The sequence below is a fragment of the Haematobia irritans genome, chromosome 1 (genome assembly GCF_050003625.1).
Source record: "Haematobia irritans isolate KBUSLIRL chromosome 1, ASM5000362v1, whole genome shotgun sequence".
NCBI lineage: Eukaryota > Metazoa > Arthropoda > Insecta > Diptera > Muscidae > Haematobia > Haematobia irritans.
The window spans coordinates 150877593-150903738 of record NC_134397.1 but is presented as its reverse complement, the minus strand read 5'-3'; the positions used below and the strand labels follow the sequence as shown (position 1 = coordinate 150903738).

General features: G+C 33.1%; 1 protein-coding gene across 1 annotated transcript in view; it reads right to left on the bottom strand.

The window, feature by feature from the left end:
* Window positions 1-2135: 2135 nt before the first annotated feature.
* The window catches only part of Irc (Immune-regulated catalase), a 59428-nt gene continuing 35417 nt past the window's right edge, over window positions 2136-26146 (bottom strand). Inside the window, exons 9-10 of the mRNA XM_075291927.1 lie at window positions 2565-2736; window positions 2136-2503 (exon numbers count right to left, since the gene is read on the bottom strand). Coding sequence (XP_075148042.1) covers window positions 2464-2503; window positions 2565-2736 — 212 coding nt within the window. The 3' untranslated portion in view covers window positions 2136-2463. The remainder of the gene's footprint in view (window positions 2504-2564; window positions 2737-26146) is intronic.

The window sequence follows — 26146 nt, the reverse complement described above, 5'->3', positions numbered from 1 at the left end:
CCCATAAAGTATATATATTCTGGGTCGTGGTGAAATTCTGAGTCGATCTAAGCATGTCCGCCCGTCCGTCTGTTGAAATCACGCTAACTTCGGAACGAAACACGCTATCGACTTGAAACTTGACACAAGTAGCTGTTATTGATGTAGGTCGGATGGTATTGCAAATGGGCCACTTTTACGTATAGCCCTCATATAAACCGACGCTCAAATTTGGCTTGCTGAGCCTTTTAAAGGATAAAATTCATCCGATCCGGTTGAAATTTGGTACATGGTGTTAGTATAGGGTCTCTAACAACCATGCCAAACTTGGCCCATATCGGTCCATAATTATATATAGCCCACATATAAACCGATCCCCAGATTTGGCTTGCGGAGCCTCAAAGAGAAGCAAATTTCATCCGATCCGGCTGAAATTTGGTACATGGTGTTAGTATATGGTCTCTACCAACCATGCAAAAATTTGTCCATACCGGTAATAATTATATATAACCCACATTTAAACCGATCCCCAGATTTGACCTCCGGAGCTCTTAGAGGAACAAAATTCATCCGATCCGGTTGAAATTTGGTACGTGGTGAAATTTGGTACGTTGCGCTAACAACCATGCCAAAATTGGTCCATATCGGTCTATAGTTTTAATAAGCAGATCCACAAAAATAATCTACCAACATTTTCTTTCTATAGAAAATTTTGTCAAAATTTTATTACTATAGAAAATTTTGTCAAAATTTTATTACTATAGAAAATTTTGTCAAAATTTTATTTCTATAGAAAATTTTGTCAAAATTTTATTACTATACAAAATTTTGTCAAGATTTTATTACTATACAAAATTTTGTCAAGATTTTATTTCCATAGAACATTTTGTCAAAATGTTATGTCTATAGAAAATTTTGTACAAATTTTATTGATATAGAAAATTTTGTCAAACTGAATTATATACGTACTTAATCGGCCTTTTTTGTTTGATATATACTCCGTATGGACTAACTTACAATTGAGAAGACGGTGTTAAGAAGTTTTAAGATATCTTGCCATCGGCAAGTGTTACCGCAAACCAAGTAATTCGATTGTGAATGACAGTCTTTAGTAGAAGTTTCTACGCAATCCATGGTGGAGGTTAATGTTAATTTGTTCAAATCTCTAAAATGTATAGCCTATCAAGGGACGTTTTCCTATGAGTGGGATCCCAAAATCCCGCAACATTAAGAAAAAGAATCCCGTCTTCTCGGGAATGCAAAAAATTCGAGAAAATAATCTCTAATTATAGCTCAACTAATTTGTCATATTTTCTGTAGTTTACTTCCAATTATGGATACAAATCCCATTTTGCATAGAATCGAATAACTTTCTAACTGCAAAGATACTCAACAAGTATCCAAACAATAGTTTTTCACAGTAGTTACGAGTTGATATGAGTTGTTTTTTTTTTCACATAAATTTGTAAAACTCAACATTACTCCACCTACCCAACTTTGGGAAGTGGCAGAAGGTAGTTAGGTTGCTTTACCAAGCTAATTTGGTACCCTTGCATGACTTCTGGTTATATGAATAACCTTTAACGAATTTATTTAAATTTGCATGCTTAGATTTTTCTTTAGCATTTTCTTAAAACCGATTGTATGCGAATAGGTTTCAGTTTTTTTTTCATGACGATTTTGTTTTTCGTTTCATAAGAAAATTCAAGTTATAAATGAGACATACTAGGGATATTACGCCATAGTGGAAAAAACTTGTACTTTTTTGGTGTCAATTTTGGTGTGTTTTTTTGTTTTTGTGCTTCAATGTGTAATGAAATCTGCCATTACCAGACTCGACGAAAAAAATCTATGTGGATAATTGGTGACTATAGGACCACCATTGAATGTTTTCAAGCAATGACTCTTGGTCTGTATACCATCGAGGTCGTTAATTGTGTACCAAACGGCATTCAATGGTATTCGTTGTCAATTCAATGCTACGTTAAGAACCCCTTTTACAGCCACAGTTCGAAGTGTGAATATGTATTTTTTTTTGTGGTTGTGCGTTATTTTTTCCGATGTACAGGTGAGTACATTTATCTTCAGATGTGCCGATGACTAAAGTGGATCAATTTTAATAGATTTTCATCAGAGGAAAAATTAAAACAACAGAATATGTCTAAATATGTTTTATTTAAACAACTCTAATTAAATTGCGTAAATTACTAAATTTAATGGTCAATATTTAGATTTTAGCCAAGTTTTCACACCACTGACGAAATAGTTTCTGCGCTTGAGTGATTCAATAAATGTTTAGTCTGCAAAAATCCAACAACAATTTTGGAGGAGGGGCGATTTGTTTTTGCCAATATAATTTCCCTTTAAACCCTTTTTTATACACTTGACCATCGATGTTCCAACTTCTTTCATTTCTAATACATATCGCTACATATTGTTTAAACTTAATCTACTTGTATTTCCCACAATAGAAGCTATTCTCCTTCACTTCACCAAAAGATCTCCACAGTGGACCAAAGTATTTCTGAAATAATAGAAAATGTATGTTTTAGATAGAAAATCCATTCATACAACGACCGACTTACTTTTCCGAAGATGGAATGTGAAAGATATTCTTGGGAACATATTTGAGATTTGAATTTAAACAAAGTAGCTCGGCTCCTTTCACTGAGTTATATTTACTGATATCCACATTTGTGTTATCGCCTTTTGCCATTTCTTTCTGACGCCATTGATATATTTGGGCAAATTGTTCAGCTAAAATGAAGATAAAATATATTTAATTTATAGAAATCTCATAATCAATATAATTCATTCATCAAGCATCAGTATGGTAACTTAGGTAGTCGTAAGTTGTGGTTAGCGTAGGTTTTGGTGGCTGTGGAGCCTCCGTAGAAGACATTTTAACGAAGAATATATAACAGAAGGATTTGGAATACCTTGGCCATAGAGCTGGCAAATTGGTAGCCCCATAAAGGAGAGGTTTAATCACATCATATCGTTATCTTAGATATTGGAATAAATCGAGAAAAGTACAAAGGAGGGAAGCTTTGGCGACCTTTGGCCTCAAAATTCCAGTTGGCCTCCCAAGTTTTTCAGGGGGCGACCATCTCCTCTCAGTACTGCTCGAAATAAATAAAATGTTGACAAATAAAATACAATTTTGACAAAATTTTCTGTAGAAATAAAATTTTGACAAAATTTTCTATAGATATAAATTTTGACAAATTTTCTATAGATACAAATTTTTACAAAATTTTCTATAGATATAAATTTTGACAAAATTTTCTATAAAAATAAAAAAAAAATTGACAAAAATTTCGAAATAAAATTTTGAAAAAAAATTCTATAGAAATAAAATGTTTACAAATTTTTCTATAGAAATAAACTTTTTGTCTATAGAAACAAAATTTTCTATAGAAATAAAATTTTGACAAAATTTTCTATACACCCTCAAAAAAATCGCTTCTCTAACATATGTCCCAAACATATTTTGCAGGAAGCACATATATTATTGGATACTGCCGAAACATGTAATATGTTTTTTTATGTGAATATATTATATGTTTGGAAGCATTTTGAGCCCAAAATATTATATGCTTGTAAGAATTTTCCTCAAAGAAGACAAAATTTTCTATAAAAATAAAAAAAATTGACAAAATTTTCGATAGAAATAAAATTTTGAAAAAAATTTCTATAGAAATAAAATGTTTACAAATTTTTCTATAGAAATAAACTTTTTGTCTACCGAAACAAAATTTTCTATAGAAATAAAATTTTGACAAAATTTTCTATACACCCTCAAAAAAATCGCTTCTCTAACATATGCCGAAACATGTAATATGTTTTTTTATGTGAACATATTATATGTTTGGAAGCATTTTGAGCCCAAAAATATTATATGCTTGTAAGAATTTTCCTCAAAGAAGAATGTGCTCATTCCCTCATATAATTTTCACTTCCTCGAAATTTTTTAGTTCTTGGCACCTTTTTCTGTAATATAAATAATGTTGAAGAAATTATTCAATTTTATAAATTTCACCTTTCGCCTGGACGGAGAATCGAAACGAGGACCATACAGTTTGTAAGCCAACACACTATCCACAGGGCTACGTAGCTGTTATAGTCACCAGTAGACAATTATCATTATAAGTTATATTTGTATAGCACAGTTCGCAGCGCCCACGAGCCCATGCAAACATAACATTATTAAACAGAAACATTTGGTGGCCACGTGGACCAGTGGTTAGCATGTCTGCCTTGCATGCAAAGGGTCGTGGGTTCAATCCCTGCTTCGACCGAACACCAAAATTATTTATTTATTTTTTTATTTGCACATTTATATTCATACTATATTAAATTTTTATAATGAAACTTCGAAATGTGAGTTATTAAAGATTTACAGTCAGAAACAGTGCTTGATATAAAAGAAATGGACTGAGCTTTTGGATAAAATATTATTTTTTTTTGCAAAAATAAAAATTTTGTAACAAAAAACTGTTTTGGTATAAAAATTTGAAATTTTGGAAAGAATTCAAAAACTCTAACAAAAAACGAACGTGGAGTCGAGTATAAGCATACATAAATAATTTTATAATATACACATAAATTTATTTAGGCGTGAACAGTTTTTTTACTAGCATTTAACACCATTTTAAATCCATTTAAAACTTATTGTGTCTAAAATGAGCGATAATGCCTTTTACTTTCCTTTAACAATTCATTTTTAAAAAAATAAACCTTTTCAATTGTTTTAGCTGCAAAACTCGAACTTAATGCCCGCTTCTATATTTGAAGGTGTCCGTCAACTCCTCTTGGACTACTTATTAATAAAGAGGAACTAAACTTTGTTTTTATACATTTTACTGTTTAATTTTTCACTATTCTCCTTTTTTTTTCATTTTACTGTCCCTACTCTAAAAGAGTATAGTGCCTTTCGTTATTTTATGAAGATCCCTTGGTAACTTTTGTATATTTCCACCGTTTTTTGTTTAATGTCCTTTGTCTGAATATTTGGACTTACTCCTGTACGTTCCGATTTCTTTTAACGAACCAAGAAAAAAATTGTGCCCATAATTCCAAAGTGATAAACAAAACACATGTCCACACATACATAAAATGCTGCTCTCAATGCGAAAACACATGCTGCTTTTTTTTCAAATGTCTATTCTCTTGCTTTCGAATGTCTATTCTCTTTACTCCGAATACTCATTCTAATATTCAAATTAAATAATATTTAGACTTAAGCATATCAAATTTTTGGCCTTATCATAAAACAGTTTTCCAAAACAACATACAAGCGGTTTCACAAAAATTGCTCTCTTTTGATTCTCTCGCTGTGTTATGTTGATATCTTTCGTCAACCCTCCCGGTTTCCATCTCTATTTCTTTCTCTATACTCTCTCTGTCGCTCTCTGAATAAAATATCACAACATATATATGTTTACTCGAAATTTGTAAATTTATATATGGTTACATTCACACATATTATTTTTATGAAACATCCATGCCCCAAACATAATATATTATAACATATTAGCATATGTGTCCCAAACATTTAATTTTAGTTTAGGAATATTACATGTTTGCACTTAAATATATTGTGTTTAAAAATTGTGCCCGAAACACATTTTGTTTATATCGGAACATATGAAAAACATATTTTTCTAACAGTGCAGAAATAAAATGTTGACAAACATTTTCTATAGAAATAAAATTTTGACAAATATAAAATATAGAAATAAACGTTTTGCCTCTAGAAACAAAAAATTCTATAGAAATAAAGTTTTAGGAACATTTTCTATACGAGTAGAAATAAAATTTTGAAAAAAATTTTTATGCACAAAAAAGTTAGATTCGAATAAGCGAAGTTGATTCGCTTGCGGGAAAATGGGCAGTTACCAAATTTGGTTTTCTTCGATGAGAAGCCATTCCAAAGTGAGCAGTTTGTTGAGGGGCTAAATGTGCGAGTTTATTGCCATCTGAAAATTAACACCTTCGGAACTCAAGCCCCGTCGATGGTAATCGACCGTCGGGTCGAAATAAATAGCGAATATTTTCAGGAAAATGTACTAAACGCAGTAATGAAATCCTGGACAGATCAACATTTCGATCGCAGACCATGGGCTTTTCAACAGAACTCAGCACTATCGCAATCACCACGCATTAACCAAAAAAGTAAGTCCTTCGCTTCACTTCTACCGCACCATAGCCACCAAAATCTCCGAATCTCAATCCGTGGACTTTTGCGACTGAAACGAAAGTGCATTTACCATAGATTGCTTCTTTTTCGTCCACGCTTATAATTTTGCTCTGATTATTGTACACTCAAATAAAGTGAACCCCATATTTCACTAAAGACGATTTTATTCTATTTTAGTTCATGGAATTATTACGCTTTAAGAAAGTTTCCATGACTTTAATAATTTTTGCATACGTTTGTTAAATTAACTAAAACAGAGGAAAAAATTATACAGAAATGAAGCATAAAGATTAACTAAATTAGTGTCTCCCACAAAATAGTTCAGAATTTCTTAAAATTTGTAAATTTTACCAATAATGCGGCCATCATGAACTTCGTATGCAATTTTGAACTCCAATTTTTTTTAATTTCTTCAAACTACGAAATTTTCTATAATAAGTGAAAAATAATTATATTGTCTAATAAATTTTCTTGAATTTGTCGAAAATTATTTACTTATTTTTGTGAAATCGGCGTGACATCTGCGCGTTCTAATACAGTTTAATTAAAATTTTCTAAAATTAACTAAACTTTTCTTGTAGAGACTTTCCTCATAGAACATGTCCATGTAAAAGTTATCCAGATTTCCCCCCTAAAATATCTCTAATATTATTATGGCAATCTTTGTGTGTTTAAGATGAGCGTCAACGATCAGATTCAGTCAACGGAACTATAGCTTTTTATTTCTGAAGAAATATATCTTATGAACATAGTAAACTGACATCTGACGGAATTATGCTATCTCCAACGCATTTATTTCATTCAACATTTACGAACTTAAAATAATAAAAAAAAATATATCTGACGGAATCTTTTGTACATGTTTCATTTCTTCGAGCAACAAGTGTTCTTGGTAGTTGGTTTCATGTTTAATGTAAATTTACAACAAAAGCTAGTTTACTTTGAATAACACCGACCAGGTGGTGTTTGGGAAAATTGTCCACAATTATAAGGAGGATATATTTTAAGAAATTAGAATATAAATTAAATGTTTTACTCATACATATTAATGAGCATGATTTACTTATTGATTACGTGCTATGTCATAAAGAATTGGATACAAAAAAAAATACTGGTGCACATTTTATAATTGGTCAGTGAGAATCTAAAACCCGATACGAAATTCGGTTTCTCATGAGAAACTCTACGTAGAAAATGTTACTTAAAAATGTTTACAAAGTTTTTATCTGAAGAACTGGACATTAACATAGAAGTTATTGATATTCCCTTAGGACGACTGCCTATGTATTATCTGCACTAATAGAAAAAAATGATGTTCCCAAATCGTAAACAGACGGTAACAAAATGAAACAGGAGCAGAAAACCCAGGTTCAAGTCTCGGTAGCCGTACTAATTTTAGATGTATAAACAGAAAGTACATCTCGAGAATTAGTTATAATGTTATGCCTTGGTGTCATAATACGACCATATCACAAACATTTTAATTGACGTTTCGAAGCATCGTGTTCAACTGCGTTTTTTACACAGGAAAAATAGCACCAAAATATTCTTGACTGAAGTTGAAAACTTTTTCAATTACAAAATTAATTGATACTATTAACCTTTTAATCAAACTAGAAACATTAAGTCAATGATGAAAATTTTCGATTAAAAAATTAATTAAAAGAATTAACTTTTTAATCAAACTCGGAAGAGTAAGACAGTTAAAGTTATGAATATATTTTTTTTTTTTTTAATTTTTAATTATTATTATTTTTTTTGAAACTAGAATCAAATTTTTGAATCAAACTAAAAAGGATTGAAAATAGTTATAGAAAGTGATTGAAATATAGTGTAGTGATCAAAAATAGTTTCGTTTTAATTAAAAAATTAATTGAATTTTGCAATCAACATCAATTTAAAAATTTAATTGAATCAATTAAAAAATTAATTGAAATTTGCTAATGAAATCAAATAATTTTTTATCAAATATTTTTTTATTCTCAATTAAAACTGTGATTGATACTATTATTTTCGTGATTGAAGACATATCAATTAGAAAATTAATTGGATCAATTAATTTTGTGATTGAATCAAAAAATTTTTTTTTGTGTGTAGTTCTTTTTTTAATTTCTTCATTCAAATGAATTCTAAGGCACAACTTCTAAGGCAAGGCAAAGGATCCAAAAACTACTTCCGTCTTATCACAAGCCCATGTAAAATTCATTAGAGATAAACGATGTTTGCCCTACTTTTTTGGAAGCTCTTTTTTTAACTGGCACTTTAACGTATAGCCCCCATATAAACGGCCGAAATTTGGTACATGGTGTTAGTATATGGTCTCCAACAACCATGCAAAAATTGGTCCATATCGGTCCATAACTATATATAGCCCCCATATAAACCGATCCCCAGATTTGGCTTTGCGGAGCCTCTAAGAGAAGCAAATATCATCCGATCAGGATGAAAGTTGGTACATGGTGTTAGTATACGGTCTCTAACAACCATGCAAAAATTGGTCCATATCGGTCCATAACTATATATAGCCCCCTTATAAACCGATCCCGATTTGACCTCCGGATCCTCTTAGAAGACCAATATTCATCTGATTCAGTTGAAATTTGGTACGTGGTGTTAATATATAGCGTTAAACACCCATTGGTCGAAATCAGTCCATAATTATATGTAGCCCCCATATAAACCGGTCCCCAGATTTGACCACCGGAGCCCCTTGGAAGAGCAAAATTCATCCGATTCGGTTGAAATGTGGTACGTGATGTTAGTATATGGTCTCTAACACCCATGCAAAAATTGGTCGAAATCGGTCCATAATTACACGGATGAAAAAGACTGTTTTTCATATGTTTGGCTATAAACATTATATGTGTGGAACACAAATTTTTAAACACAATATTTTTGAGTGCAAGCATATAATGTTTATAAACTAGCATAACATGTTTGGGACATATATGTTAATATGTTGGAACATATTATGTTTGGGACATAAAATGTTTGTAAATATAATATGCTTTGATGCAAACATATATTAATTTAGAAATAGCCTATAAACATATATGTGTTTAGTAGCTTGGAGCGCTATTTAACAGGGAGCGATATTGAATTAAGTTGGTGGTTGTTGCTTGTTATTACAAAATTAACATTTTATTTTTCCTTGGGCAATTGATCAGCTACTTCTTTGATCCTTACAAACTGTGTGGTCCGCTGTTCGAATCCCCGTCCGGCAAAAGGTAAATTTAAAATAAAAAAAATCATACAATTGAATAATTTCTTCTACAATGTTTGTATTACAGAAAAAGGTGCTAAGAACTAAAAAATCTCGTGGAAGTGAGAAAGATGTGGGGGAATATACAATTGGGCAGAAACAAAATTTCGAGCATTCAGGTCGAAAACCTATGTTGTTAGCACCTATATTACCTGTTTATTTTCATAATTCATTATGATTGTAAATATATAAATAAAAAAATAAAATTTTGAGCACAATATTGTTTGGGAGAATTTTTTTTAAGCATATAATATTTTTGGGTGCAAAATGCTTCCAAACATATTATATGTTCACATAATAACATATTGTCTTTTGGAAGACAACATTATTGAATTTGGATGCAAAAATACAAAATGTTTGGAACATATATTGTTTAGACCAATATGCTTTCAAACATATTATATATTGGAAGAGATCAAACATATAAATGTTTGGGCAATACCCAAAAATGTATATGCTTGAAGCAAAATATGTTTGGGAGTATATGTTACAGAAGCGATTTTTTGTGAGCGTGTGCCCAGCAAAAATACTTCAGCAGTAAGAGTTTAGTTGCGCTTTTTTTGTATACCAAAAAAGTAGGCAGTGCATCCACACTGCATGAATCGGTGGCATTAACGTCAACGAGTAGTCAAACTAGTTTATCTTCATTCGTTTACGTTATTGGAACCAATTCATACAGTATAGATGCATGAAAGGTAGTGCTATTTTACTTCACGCCAACAATACTATACTCAAGATTATATCACTTCTGAGTAATATTTCTATTAAAATGAGCTATTATATCAGCGCTATGTAGAAGCTGCTCTAAATGGTGACATCGCCCACAAAAATCAGCGCTGATCCGGTTGTTTTGTAAGCAGTTGGTACTGCCTCTCTCCTTTGCAATACTACTGAAATAGTGCTCAATTTTTTGCTGGGTGTTATCGATGTAGGTCGGATGGCATTGCAAATGGACTATATCGAACCAATTTTTAGGTATAGCTCTCATATAAACCGATCTCGAGATTTGAACTCTGAAGTTTCATCCAGTTAAAATTAGGTACGTGATGGTAGTACAGTGAAACCTGTGATAAGTGGACACCCACGGTCGCCTAAACTTTGTCCACATTTGAGAGGTGTCCGATTTTCAGAGTGCCCAAGATTGAGAGGTTTCAGTAAATATGCTTTTCAACAACTATGCAAAATTTGGTCAATATCAGACCATAATTACCCAGCAAAAAAAAAATTGGAAGTTGTTCCACAAACATTTCTTGTAAAGCGCTTCCCAGAATCCCCCATCGATTTTTTTTTTCAACTTCCGATGCAGTCCTTTTGGACAAGTCCAGAAACATTTCTTCTAAAGCGCATCGTAGGATCCACCAATGATTTTTTCCACTTCCGATGCCACTTTTGGACAAGTCCATAAACATTTCTTCTAAAGCCCATCTTGGTATCCACCAATGATTTTTTTCTACTTCTGTCCTTTTGGACAAGTATTAGAAAGTACGCAATTAGGCTATTTTAAGTGCAAATTTAAGATTTGGACAATTAAATTTCACAAAAAAAAAATTAATAAAGAAATGGGGAAAATTTCTTACAAAATTTTAAAAATAAACTAAAACAAAATAAAATTTTTGCAATAAATTTTAGTTCAATTTAGCATCAGTTTTACAACAGATTATTTTTTTCTGTGTAAATGCTAATGATGATCTCAACACAAAAATCGATACTTCATTTTATATATTTGGAGAGAGAGGATCTCTTCCCTACAATTTTTAAAAATTACTTGAAATTTTCAAATTGATTATTCGATGTCTGAGCGGAAGCGGGGAGATTTCCCTAATTTTTTAATGTCGATTTTTTGTAATCAACATATAGAACCGGACAAGAAAGGTTAATTTTCTTCCCAAAGTTCAATACTGGAACTTAATGAAGTTATCTAACATTTCCCTTCGAAACAAACTATTGTTATTTTATTTTTTTATGCTATACGACATTCAAATAATAACACCTAACATTCAAATAATAATTGAACTTTCGTTATTAGAGAAACGCTAAAATTAGGTTATCATTTACATCAAATATAATATTTATTTTATCTTCACCTCGTCATCATCAAAAATAAAATATCGAAAGAGTATTGAACTTTAGGTGAGAATAGCAGTGAGAGTATTCGACTTAAAACATTTGCTTTGACAATTATTGATTTTAAGTGTTATCTACCTTTTTCCAAGACCACAAATTATTAAAACTGAAACATCGACAACTCTTTTTTTCGTTTTGTATTAAATATAAGCCTGTTTGCATATCGAAATATGTATGTGTATTCATATCTTTTTGATTTTATTCCAAACAATTGTAACCGGTTGTAGGGTTGGTAGAGGAACGAACCTATATAGACATTATTTTGGGCTTTTACAATTTATCGAAAATTTCCATTGAAGTTGAAAACATTTTAATTTGTTTTATTTAAACCGGTATCATAACAGCAAAGTATTGTACTCCATCTCTATCGATATCACTCGATTAGTGCAAGTGTCTTCTAAGATGTCGTTAAGAAATCAAATCACGGATATGATGCAAAATGGTCAACATCTAATTGGTCACTTACTTCATGGATGCAATAGATGTGTCTATAAATGGAAACTACTGTCTGGCAGTCATGATCATCGCCACTGAAAATAGGATTTGCCCAAGTGAACATAATTATGATCTCCCGACAAAAGCTGTATTATAAGCCAATTGCATGTCTTTAGACACCCTATGAACTGCCATGCGGTATGTGTTTTTAGTATTGTTGACACAATGTTAGGATTGGGGGTTTTGGATGTTATTCAAGTTCCAGAGTACCTTTGACGAGAACAATGTGGTAATCGTTATTAAATATATGGTCAATTGTAGATTTGTCTCAGTAATTTATCTGCATTGACAAAAATATTGTCGTGAGGCCAAAGATTTCATGTCCTTAAAATACAATTAAAATACGAATTTTGCTTAGCATAGAAGTCACATTTCTCCGTTTTTTTCCTTATCGAAAAATTGATAAACTTTTCAATGAAGTTGTTGTGTCCTTATGGCTAAGAAATTCGACTTAAAAGTAGGTATCTTTACGTGAGAGAAAAAAATTTTTTGACTAAGGTCGTCTTGGCTTTAATAATTCTGAAAAAAATCTTTAAAATTTACGAAAACGTCCATCAGTTTGTTGAGTTTTCGTATCTTGACTACAAAGCAAAAAAGCGTTGAAAAATAGGAGATGTTTTCCAATACTTTATTTTAGAAACGTTTTTTTACTTGAAACATAGCATAATACCCAGCAAAAAAAGCGTCGCCAAAAATGTAATGAAAATGTTCTTTTTGGATCCGGAAGTGGTGCCAAATTAACGCAGAAGCGATGAATTTAACATGGTCTTGTCATAGGACGGAAGTCCTCCATTTCAACAGCCGTTGCACTGAATTTGCATCGCTTCGTTAGGTGTGATCCGAATTCAATGTTTTGGATGTAAGTTAAAAAATTCTGTGATATTTTGTCAAATAAATAATTTTTAAAATTTTTTATAATTTTTAATGGACTCTAACGCTTGTCTGACACGCTTGACCTCAAATATTTAAAAAAATTCACAATTTTCTCAGATTGGATTCAACATTTTTTTCGACAAAATTTAAGTAATTTGGACCATTTTATGAATTCTTACTATGTTTTTAACCTATTTGAAACAAAAAAGTTAACATTATCCATTAAAAATATGAAAAAATCTAGTTCTAAAAAAATGAATTAAAAGAACTTCCTGTGTACACACAAAAAAAAATTCTGATTCAATCACGAAATTAATTGATCCAATTAATTTTTAATTGAAATGTCTTCAATCACAGAAATGATAGTATCAATTAAAAAATTAATTGAAAGTTAATTGGTCCAATTACAAAATTAATTGATACTATTATTTTTGTGATTGATTTTTGTTTCAATTAAAAAATTTGTCGAATCAATTAAATTTTTAATTGAATATTTTTTAAAACTCAATTAAAATTTTAATTGGAAAAATTTTCGTGAAATTTTTTTGTGTGTAGTTAAAATGAAGAACATCATTAGAAGTGCTTTTAAAGTTGTGCCTTTGGAAGAACTTCGAAATTTTTTTGCTGGGTACTTGAAGTCGAGTCTGAATTCGGAATCTTAATTTGTCGTTAAAGGAATTTGATAGCACATGAAGAAAAAAGGTGAAAAAACGAATAAATTAAAATTTGTTTCCTAGAATCAAGTACGCAAATCTCATATTTAAAAGGGAAGTGCGTCTTAAATGTATCCTTACTTCAATTCACCGCTTCTTTTGCTGGGAATCTTTTCCAAAATCGTTAGTGTAAAGACAAAATCTTTGGAATCGAATCTGCTATTTTTTCAGTGTTTTGATTAAAAATTTTCGTTCGTATATTCTTGAGGCAGCCTCTTATTTTAGGCTAACTTAGGCTATTCAGCCTATTTTGATACCACAAGTGTTCAACTTCTCTTTTATTGACCGATTCGATGTTAAAATCTAACAAAGGACCCACTTTCGAGAAGTCTTGATATACTCAGAAATGTTACCAGTATCGCTGTGCGGAGATGAACCAACACTGAAAAATGTTTGGTGTTCGCGCTTGGATTCGAAGATTTTGACCTTCCATTAAGAATTTAGGTATTGATTCCGAGCCGAAGATCCGACTTCTTTAAAATAAATACGTTTTTAGGGACCTAAATCTACACTCAAACAAAAAGTTTACTTGGATCCAAAGATTTTGACCTTCCCTTAGGGATTTTGGTATTGATTCCGAGCCAAAGATGCGGCTTCTTTAAAATAAAGAAAAAGAAAGGACCAATAAAATTAAAATTAGGAAACCGATCTCATTTATCAAATTTTCATTCGCTTTTCGCGGTTTATTAGTAAAGGTACTCACGTACAAACAAATGCCAGTTTAAAAATCCAAATTATAACGGATACTTCAAAGTAAAAATGTTTTCTTAATTCAAAAAAAATTAAAACCAAAGACGCTAAGTCCTCAAAATAAGTCTTAGCCTATATTTGAAGCGTTTTTATCTTAAATCTAAAGGTTAGGTGGCAGCCCGATGTATCAGCCTCACTTAAACTATTCAGTCCATTGTGATACCACATTGGTGAACTTCTCTCTTATCAATGAGTGCTGCCCGATTCCATGTTAAGCTCAATGACAAGGGACCTCCTTTTTATAGCCGAGTCCGAACGGCGTTCCACATTGCATTGAAACCACTTAGAGAAGCTTTGAAACCCTAAGAAGTGTCACCAGCATTACTGAGGTGGGATAATCCACCGCTGAAAAACTTTTTGGTGTTCGGTCGAAGCAGGAATCGAACCCACGACCTTGTGTATGCAAGGCGGGCATGCTAACCATTGCACTACGGTGGCTCCTAAAGCTTCAATGTTTCAGTTAATATAAGGACAATTTCTTTAAATCAAAAATGTGTTTCTTTACTTTAAGGAAAATTAGCCTTAGTTGAAAGACATGGGACTTTAACGGAGGGACGCAAATTTACAAAATTTGTGTCCTAAATTTAATGAAAGAAATATTTGAAGCAAAGATTATAAACTTTATTTTAATTAACATTTCATTATTTTAAAGAAATTTTTTTTTAATATTTTGTAAATTTTGCATCCTAAAATTTAGGTTGCGTAATCTTTAATATCACGTAAATATTTTTTTTCAGTATAGGAACAATAAAATTAAAAGTAGGATACTGATCACATTTATGGAATTTGCATGTCTTTTTGCGATAAAATTCTAAAATAACTTAAAAACAAAGATGCAAAATCCTCAGAATAAGTCTTATTTGAAGGGGTTTTCTCTTAAATCTAAAGATTCAGTAGTTCAATTAATATAAGGACGATTTCAAGAAGCATTGTGACACTCCAAGACAAGCTGGCGATATCCGTCTGTGGCAATTAACCGTAATTGTCACATTAATTCATTAATTGCTAAATTTGGCTAATATTCGGTCCGTTTTCTGTATAACCTCCCATAAAACCGATATGTCAGTTGATTTAAAGACGATTTCTTTAAAGTAAAAATGTTTTGCTTTATTTTAAGGAACATTTGCCTTACTTCAAAGATCTACAACTTCAACAGAGGGACGCAAAATTTCAAGATTTGTGTCCTAAATTTAATGAAAAAAATTTTTGATGCAAGTATTATAAACTTTCTTTTAATTCAAATGTCATTATTTTAAAGAATTTTGTCCTTAGCATTGCGTAAATTTCGAGTCCTAAAATTTAAGTTGAATAATCTTCCATATTAGGTCAATATTTTTTTCAGTGTAGAAAGAGTATTTGTAGACCGATTTAACCAAGACTCGGTAAGCGTGGACGGTACGATAAGTTCATAGCCTAAGCCAAACAGCAAGTCATTACGATTATCTTTAAAGGCTATTATCAAAATTTCCGCTAGATCATTTTGCAGGTGGAAGTATGAGTGTCTGTGGTTTGTACATATTCTGGGAATGTCTTTTAGTTCACTTAGACTATATTGATTCAATGACACATAACTTTCCGTAGGGTATATTGGCTGAAGCCTTGATTGGCTAAACCTAGTTATTGCGATTCTGAGAGCTTTCAAATCGCTTCTCATTTTTTCCCATTCAACTGCCAATTTGACGCGTTGTCGCTAGAATTTCGTGACGCCTGATGTTATTGAAACGGTATGTGCAAGAGACCACCATCAATTTGCCACCTGTTGTGGAACCAACGGCAAAAATATCTCTTAAAATTGCATTTGTTTGCTTCATTTTAGTTTCATTTGGCCAACATTCAGTCTTCACCCAAAGCAACAGACGGTCGATGTCAACTAAGCAATTTATTTCATTTAATGCCGTAATTGTTACAAGTGTAGCATTCGCATTATTTTTATTAACTAAAAAACAAATAATATTGCACAGTGCGTACAATAATATCATTTTGAAATCGAATTGCCAAACAAACCAATAAACGCTGTGTTTTGAAATATAATGAATGTCGAATTTATGTTAGGTATAATATGTCCAAGCCTTGTAAGGAGAAGCAAACAGGTATTCCCCCATGTTCCGATATTCGGAATCGCAAGAATTTAGTTATAAAAAAAACAAAATTGAGATAATATCGAGCTTCAATTCAATTCGTATTTGAACTTCTTATCCAAGAGAATATGTTGGTAAAATTTAAATTTTTATGTTTTAGAGTTAAGAAAATATCGCCAAACGAAAATGTTGCGATTCTGAATGTCGGAACATACCCCATTGCCACCGTTGTGCAATGGTTAGCATGCTCGATTCCTGCTTCGACCGAACACCAAAAAGTTTTTCAGCGTGAATTATCCCACCTCAGTAATGCTGGTGACATTTCTGAGGGTTTCAAAACTTCTCTAAGTGGTTTCACTGCAATGTGGAACGCCGTTCGACTCGGCTACAAAAAGGAGGTCCCTTGTCATTGAGCTTAACATGGAATCGGGCAGCACTCAGTGATAAGAGAGAAGTTCACCAATGTGGTATCACAATGGACTGAATAGTCTAAGTGAGCCTGATACATCGGGCTGCCACCTAATCTAACCTAACCTACCCCATTGTATTCGCATTGTCTCATCTTCACCCCCAACCCATGCAGCTTTGAGATTTCGAACGTGTGGAAACCCTAAATTTATGAGATCAACCATAGCATAAATTATATCTTACTGTTCGTTCCAGTTAATGTTAGGAGAAATATGAAGATATCTGTCATCAAATCATGAACCTTACTCTGCACAACAAGAAAGACGAGCAAGTCACCCTAATGTTCCGAATGACTGTTGGTTCTCAGATCTGGGATATAATTCCAGAAGAGAATGTATTGCAGATGACTGAACTAAGATTTGTGTGTTGCTGGATCAACCTTCAACTGCCGCTAGCAAAAGTTCACCGGAGCTATTTATCATGCTTACGAACGTAGAATTAGTCGGTCCCATTTGAAGAACAAAAAAGTTATTGCACAAGTATAACCCAAGCGGCTGTGACGATTCGAAATATCTCAAAGATAAATCCTGTATTCTGTTTAACACGCAAATTCTGAAGGATGATACCTGGAGGGAAACGCTAAATTCATCCCCCACATTTTCAATATCTGGGTTAGCACGCATGCAATTCAGGAATCATCTTGAAAATAGGAAACATTGTTCCGATACTGAAATGGAATTTGTAGACTCGTATCGACGTGGTGGATGGCGGTCTAACAACGAAAAACACATTTTTTTGTCAAAATTCGTTTTTATTATTCAACATAGTTCCCTTCAAGAGCGATACAACGATTATAACGACCTTCCAATTTTTTGATACCATTTTGTAGTACTCCTTCGGTTTTGCCTCAAAATAGGCCTCAGTTTCGGCGATCACCTCTTCATTGCAGCCAAATTTTTTTCCCTGCGAGAAAAAGTCGCTGGGGGCAGATCTGGAGAATACGGTGGGTGGGGAAGCAATTCGAAGCCCAATTCATGAATTTTTGCCATCGTTCTCAATGACTTGTGGCACGGTGCGTTGTCTTGGTGGAACAACACTTTTTCATATGGGGCCGTTTTGCCACGATTTCGACCTTCAAACGCTCCAAACACGCCATATAATAGTCACTGTTGATGGGTTTTCCCTTCTTAAGATAATCGATAAAAATTATTCCATGCGCATCCCAAAAAACAGAGGTCATTACTTTGCCAGCGGACTTTTGAGTCTTTCCACACTTCGGAGACGGTTCACCGGTCGCTGTCCACTCAGCCGACTGTCGATTGGACTCAGGAGTGTAGTGATGGAGCCATGTTTCATACATTGTCACATATCGACGAAAAAACTCGGGTGTATTACGAGTTACCAGCTGCAAACACCGCTCAGAATCATCAAAAAAATTTTGACACGAATCATTTGAAGATTGGTACTATATAAAAATAATATGCATTTAATACTAACGACGCCATATATGTGTCAGACCGGGGACTTATCAGCCAACCTGTTATGTATTGCAACTAACTTCCGATGGTATAATTTCTAAATCACTCGTCTGGCAGCTTGCAAATTTATTCCAGTGACAGTTATATTTATTGTTTAAAAGCATACAAAAACAGTTGAATCTATTGCATTCAGTAAGTGGCTATCGTTATTGCCATCCAGCATCTAAATGTGCATAAATCTTTTGTTTCTCGTACCATTGCTCCTTACCCTGATACTGGAAGTGCTGCATCGGGTCCAAAAAGTGGTCGATAAGAAACGCTAACAACACCAGAAATTATAAAAAATAAAGCAGATTTGAATGAAATCCAAACCGAAAACGTGAGCTGGATGCAAGAGTTGAAAAATGAGTTTGGTCTATTCATTGCGTTCCAAAAAGCGCAAGAACTCACCGATGCACAAAAAAAGCTAGACTAGAAAGATCTAAGGAGTTGTTTCGCTTGCACGAAAGTGACCAGTTACCAAATTTGGGGCTCTACGATGAGGAGCCATTCCACATTGAGCAGTTTGTGAACAAAGAAAATGATCGGGTTTACTTCACAGTTGCTTCTCCAGCCAAAAATAATACACCAAAATTTGGAGAAAAATTTACCAAAAACAACCAAATAATTTTTTTTTTTTTCAAAATTTTATTTCCATAGAAAATTTTGACAAAATTTTATTTTTTTTTATTTTTTTCAAAACTTTATTTCTATAGAATTTTTTTTCAAAAATTTATTTCTATAGAAAATTTTGTCAAAATTTTATTTCTATAGAAAATTTTGTCAAAATTTTATTTCTATAGAAAATTTTGTCAAAATTTTATTTCTATAGAAAATTTTGTCAAAATTTTAGTTCTATAGAAAATTTGTGAAGTACATCTTCGTTGGAGAGGAATATTTTGCAAAATCTACAATTTTTGGTATAATTCTACCAACTGTTGCAACCGTGGTTTAATTGCCAAAGAGGTCAGCTTAAGCCCCGCCTATGATAATGGTGTGGTAGAAAATTTTTGTCAAAATTCTTTTTCTATAGAAAATTTTGTCAACATTTTATATTTATTTTTCAAAATTTTATTTTTATAGAAAAATTTGTCAAAATTTTATTTTTATAGAAAATTTTGTCAAAATGTTGTTTCTATAGAAAATTTTATTTCTATAGAAAATTTTGGTAGAATTCTACCAACTGTGACAACCATGGTTTACTTGTCAAAGAGGTCAGCTCAAGCCTCGCCTACGATAATGGTGTGGTAGAAAATTTTGTCAAAATTTTATTTCCATAGAAATTTTTTTGTCAAAATACTTTTTCTATAGAAAATTTTGTCAACATTTTGTTTCAATAGAAAATTTTGTCAACATTTTATTTTTATAGAAAATTTTGTCAAAATTTTATTTTTATAGAAAATTTTGTCAAAATTTTATTTCTATAGTGGTTTACTTGCCAAAGAGGTCAGCTCAACCCCGCCTATGATAATAGTGTGGGCTGTCGTAACGGCCGATAGTCTCTTCCCGCTTATATTCATCGACCGTGGGATCAATATAAATACCGAATATCATTACCAAACTCACTGGATCTCAATCCGTTAGACTTTGCGACTGGGACATTTTGGAGTGCTAAAATATCCCCAAGCCGCTTAGCCACGTCCGTGCAGCAAGTTATGGCTTTATCAGTCTTTTGAAGGCCATAATTCGTGCCAATGGTAGCCAATTCCAACAAATCTAAACTGATTCTAATATTTCCGAAAAGCTACCCCAAAATTGTTAGAGTTATTCTAGAGATCTTCCTCACTCATAATATTATGAAATTGTAAGCTAACTAGGAAATCTCACGGGGAAATTGGATGCAAACATCTTCGCCTACACTGAAAAAAAAGCATACTCGGTTCCAAAGATTTTGTCTTTACTTTAAAAAATTTGGTATTGATTCCGAGCCAAAGAAGCGGAGAATACAAGTAAGGATACTTTTAAGACACAATTCTCTTTTAAATTTAGGTTTTGTGTACTTGCTCCTAGGAAGCAAATTTTAATTTTTCGCTTTCTCAGCTTTTTTTCTTCATATGCTATCAAAGTCATTTAAAAACGAGTTAACGGCAACTTTATTTTCCTAATTAGGGCTCGACTTCCACTAGAAATTATGCTATGTTTGAAGTAAAAACTTCTTTAAAATAAAGTTTTGAAAAACATGTCCTATACACGCAAAAAAATAATTCTTTCCTCCCAAACGAAATTTTAGACAAACAAAGTTCGTTTCTCATTTGCTTTTCGCTGTAAGGAAGTGTATTTGGGAGAAAAGTATATACTTTTTGTGATAAACGTTTATTCTTTTCCAGGATGTAAAAACAATTTCATAAGGACAAACTCAAAAAAAAAAATTGCATTTCCCTCTAATTGCATTTTCCCTCACATCTTTCTCACATCCACGATGTTTTTTAGTTCTTAACACCTTTTCCTGTAATACCAACAATGTAGAAGAAATTATACGATTTTATAAATTTTAAAATTTGTTTTTACCTCTCGCCTGGACGGAGAATCGAACCGCGGACCATGCACTTTGTAAGCCAACACACTAACCACTGAGCTATGTACCTGTTATGGTCATCAATAGATAAATATCCATATAAGTTATATTTCTATAGCATAGCTTGCGGCGCCCACGAACCGAATAAACAAAGTTTATTTAACAGAAACAAACATTTAGTTTGGCACCGTCGTGCAGTGGTTGCTACGTCCGACTTCCATGCCAAGGGTCGTGGGTTCGATCCCTGCTACGACCAGAGTTTTTTTGTTTTTTTTTTACATATATTCCAGATATGTTCGGAAGATTCCGCAAAAATGTTCAACATTACATTGTAGTATATTAAATTTTGAACTGTAAAATGTGTCTTATTAAAACCCTAAAGTCAGAAAAGAACAGTGTTTGATATAAACGAAATGGACTGTGTTGTTGTTTCAAAAATAACTTTTTTTATTGAAAAATAAAAAATTTGTAACAAACGAATTTTTTTGGTGATAAAAGTTTAAAATTTTCGAAGCAATTCAAAAAACTCTAACAAAAGAAAAACGTTTTCGGTACACGTTTTCCAAACGTTTTTTTCCTTGCGTGTATTTGAACGATTTTTTGCTTTGTAGTCAAGATGCAAAAAGACAACAAATTTAAAGACAATTTCATTAAATTTAAAGAATTTTTCTGAATTATTAAAGTCAAGTTGACCTTAACCTATAAATTTTTTCTTTCATGTTAAGATACCCATTTTTAAGTCAAATCACTTAAATTTAAGGACAATACGACTTCATTGAAAAGTTTATCGACTTTTGGACAAGGAAAATAACTTTATTTTAGAGAAATGCGTCTTCTATGCTAAGCAAAATTTGTATTCGTATTTTAAAGACATGAAATCTTTGACCTCACGACAATATTTTTTTCAGTGTAGGTAAATCAAAGCTTGTCAAGATGAACTTCTGTCAGGTCTCGATATTAAGTAGCATCGACCTATCTAGAGCATAATCAAGTCGAAAAACACTTCCGTACCAAATCGATGGCTATTATATGCAGGTCTTGGATTAAAGAGGTTAATCAAGAGTTTGGCATCTAGAGCATTACCAAGTTGAAGAACCCAAAGGTTCTTGACATGAGGTTTGACAATTATCTGCCGAAAAGCTGCTGTAGGGCTTCCAAGCCCTGTATATATATGACCGTTGATCCTTTTTGGTGACTGTATGTCTCAATCTGTACCGAGATGTGACCCATACAAAATGACAATAAAGATTTTCTCTTTTTAAATTCAACGGCTAGTCCCACATTGAAATACTGTGGCGCTCACATCACTATGCCCGTCAAGCTCTTTAACTATTGAATAATTATAAAAATCTAAACGAAATACATAAATACGCATTTCATCAAAGCAGAATGGCTAGAGACATGGAAAAGCCAAGCATACCTTTCAACACGATTTTCTTACGTTTTTTTTTTCTTTTTTTACTTCATATTTCTCGGTGGTGGTTGTTGCAGAATTCTTTATGATCATTTTAATTATACACAGCATATATAAATATAACATATAGTAAGGTTTTTTTATTGGCAGTAGCAGCATAATTCATAACTCTATCCAGTATTAGAGATATCTGAAAACATAGTCGCCTCTTCCACTGTTTTGATAAAAATTGGTATTGAGCTTTCAAGCTAGACAGAATCACATCAATTTATGTCGTCTATCTGCCTTGAATTTCATAACGCTAACTATTAGTATTAAGATGTATTTTTGTCGCACAGTAGGATATATCTATTAATATTTGATTAGACCTACTTTTTTATGAAAATAAACTTAAAATAGTGGAACGTAAAAACTAATCTTCTAGAGAGTTGTAGAAAATATGTCTGAAGATTGCATAATATGGGCGATGTACCGAGCTCACACACACCGAAAAAAATATTTACGTGATATTAAAGATTTCGCAAGCTAAATTTTAGGATGCGAAATTTACAAAATATTAAAGACGAATTTCTTTAAAATAATGAAATTTTAATTAAAATAAAGTTTATAATCTTTGTTTCAAAATTTTTTTTTCATTAAATTTAGGACACAAATTTTGTAAATTTGCATCCCCCCATTAAAGTCGAATGTCTTTGAACTAAGGTTAATTTTCCTTAAAGTAAAGAAACACATTTTTGATTTAAGGCAATTGTCCTTAAATTAAGTGAAATATTGGAACTTCAGATTTAAGAAAAAAAAGCTTCAAATATAGGCTAAGACTTATTTTGAGCATTTAGCGTCTTTGGTTTAAAGTTTTTCTGGAATTAAGACAACGTTTTTTACTTTGAAGTATCCGTTATAATTTAGATTTTTAAACTGGCATTTGTTTGTACGTGAGTACCTTTATTATAAACCGCCAAAAGAGAATGAAAATTTGACAAATGAGATCTGTACCCTAATTTTATTGATCCCAAATTTAAAACCAGATAGGTCGCTAAAGAATGTCTTTATTTTAAAGAAGCCGCATCTTTGGCTCGGAATCTATACCAAAATCCTTAAAGAAAGGTCAAAATCTTTGGATCCAAGTAAACTTTTGTTTGAGTGCATCGAGTTTCAAGTGTATCGGATAGAAAGTTTTAATAACTTTCAAAAAGTAAAATTATACGTAATTTTGGATCTATATGAGTTGCCCGGATTCAAATATGAATAATACGGTGGATGGAGCTGGTGTCTGTAGCCCGAATCGACCAATTTGGCCATGGACGAGCGTTTTTATACCCACCACCAAAGAATGGTGATGGGGGTATAATAAGTTTGTCATTCCATTTGTAACGCATCGAAATGTCTATTTCCGACTATATAAATCATATATTCTTGATCAGGGAGAAATTCTAAGACTATATAACCATGTCCGTACGTCCATTTGTCTATCAGCTGTAATCACGCTACAGAAAATTTGGAACATATTCTTTTTTTGTCGGCACGTAGGTCAGGACATAAGATGGTGCGGTCCAAGTTTTTATATACCCTCCACATAAACCGACGCCCGATCTGTGGTTTTGAGCATCTAGAAACCCAAAAATTGTAACCGATCCTGAATTTCAAAATGTAGGGATATTTATGGTCCTTACGTAGATGTGCAGAAAATAGTATGAATTGGTCCATGTTTTGGATTTGACTTCTTAAGCGTCTCGACATCCTAATTTTTATACGATTTGCCTCAAATTCATAATCTAGAGATATTTTGTACCCATAAATAAGTCGGTTATACTATTTTTTTGGTATAGGCGCCATGTAGCCCTATCTCCCAATTTGATTTCATGGCCTTCTAGACACCGCAATTTTTATCCAATTTACCTGAAATTAGAAATCTAGAGGTATTTTAGAGGTCCATAAATAAGTGCTGATTATGGTTTGTATCGATCCATGTCCCAAGCCCCCATATAGCCCCATCTCCCGATTTGACTTGTTGGGCTTCTAGACACCACAATTTTTATCCAATTTGCCTCAAACTGAAAATCTAGAGGTATTTTAGGTCCATACATAAGTATATAATGTATATCGGTCCTTGTTTTGGTATAGCCCTCATATAGATCGATTTCCCGATATGACCTCTTGAGCGTCCAAAAAACCAAAATTTTTATCCGATTTGCCTGGAATTCAAAAAAGTTTTAGTTCTTTAAATAGGTTTGCCGAATATGTTGTGTATGGGTCCACCCAGCAATGCTGGTGACATTTCTGAGGGTTTCAAAGCTTCTCTAAGTGGTTTCACTGCAATGTGGAACGCCGTTCGGCCTCGGCTTAAAAAGGAGGTCGCTTGTCATTGAGAGAAGTTCACCAATGTGGTATCGCAATGGACTGAATAGTCTAAGTGAGCCTGATACATCGGGCTGCCACCAAAAGCCAAATTTTTTCACTGTGAGCATCTTTTTGAGGTCTGAGAACAAGAAAAAGTCGCTGGGGGCCAGATCTGGAGAATACGGTGGGTGGGGAAGCAATTCGAAGCCCAATTCATAAATTTTTGCCATCGTTCTCAATGACTTGTGGCACGATGCGTTGCATTTATTCTTTTTTCTTCTTCATATGGGGCCGTTTTGCCGCGATTTCGACCTCCATATAATAGTCACTGTTGATGGTTTTCCCCTTCTCAAGATAATCGATAAAAATTATTCCATGCGCATCCCAAAAAACAGAGGCCATTACTTTGCCAGCGGACTTTTGAGTGTTTCCACGCTTCGGAGACGGTTCACCGGTCGCTGTCCACTCAGCCGACTGTCGATTGGACTCAGGAGTGTAGTGATGGAGCCATATTTCATCCATTGTTACATATCGACGGAAAAACTCGGGTGTATTACGAGTTAACAGCTGCAAACACCGCTCAGAATCATCAACACGTTGTTGTTTTCGGTCAAATGTGAGCTCGCGCGGCACCCATTTTGCACAGAGCTTCCGCATATCCAAATAATTATGAATGATATGACCAACACTTTCCTTTGATATCTTTAAGGCCTCTGCTACCTCGATCAACTTCATTTTACGGTCATTCAAAATCATTTTGTGGATTTTTTTGATGTTTTCATCGGTAACCACCTCTTTCGGGCGTCCACTGCGTTCAAAGTCCTCCGTGCTCATTTCACCACGCTTGAATTTTGCATACCAATCAATTATTGTTAATTTCCCTGGGGCAGAGTCCGGAAACTCATTATCAAGCCAAGTTTTTGCTTCCACCGTATTTTTCCCCTTCAGAAAACAGTATTTTATCAAAACACGAAATTCCTTTTTTCAATTTTTTATACGCTGCGCCACACTGTGGAACAGGTTATTATAAGTTAGTGCATATGTTCGCAACACCCAGAAGGAGACGAGATAGACACATGGTGTGTTTGGAAAACAAGGCTCAGGGTGGGCTCCAGAGTCGATATAGCCATGTCCGTCTGTCCGTGAACACATTTTTTGGCACAAGTATGTGTTTTGGCTCAGAATAGAACCCTATTGGTTTTGGAAGAAATCGGTTCAGATTTAGATATACCTCCCATATATATATTTCGCCCGATATGGACTTATATGACCCCAGACCCCAGAGTTTTACCCTAATTTGCTTAAAATTTTGCACAAGAATAACAATTAGTACTATAGTCAAGCGTGCCAAATTTTATTGAAATCGGTTCAGATTTAGATATAGCTCCCATATATATCGTTCGCCCGATTTACACTCATATGACCACAGTGGCCAATCTTTTACTCCGATTTAATTGAAAATTTTCACAGGGAGTAGAA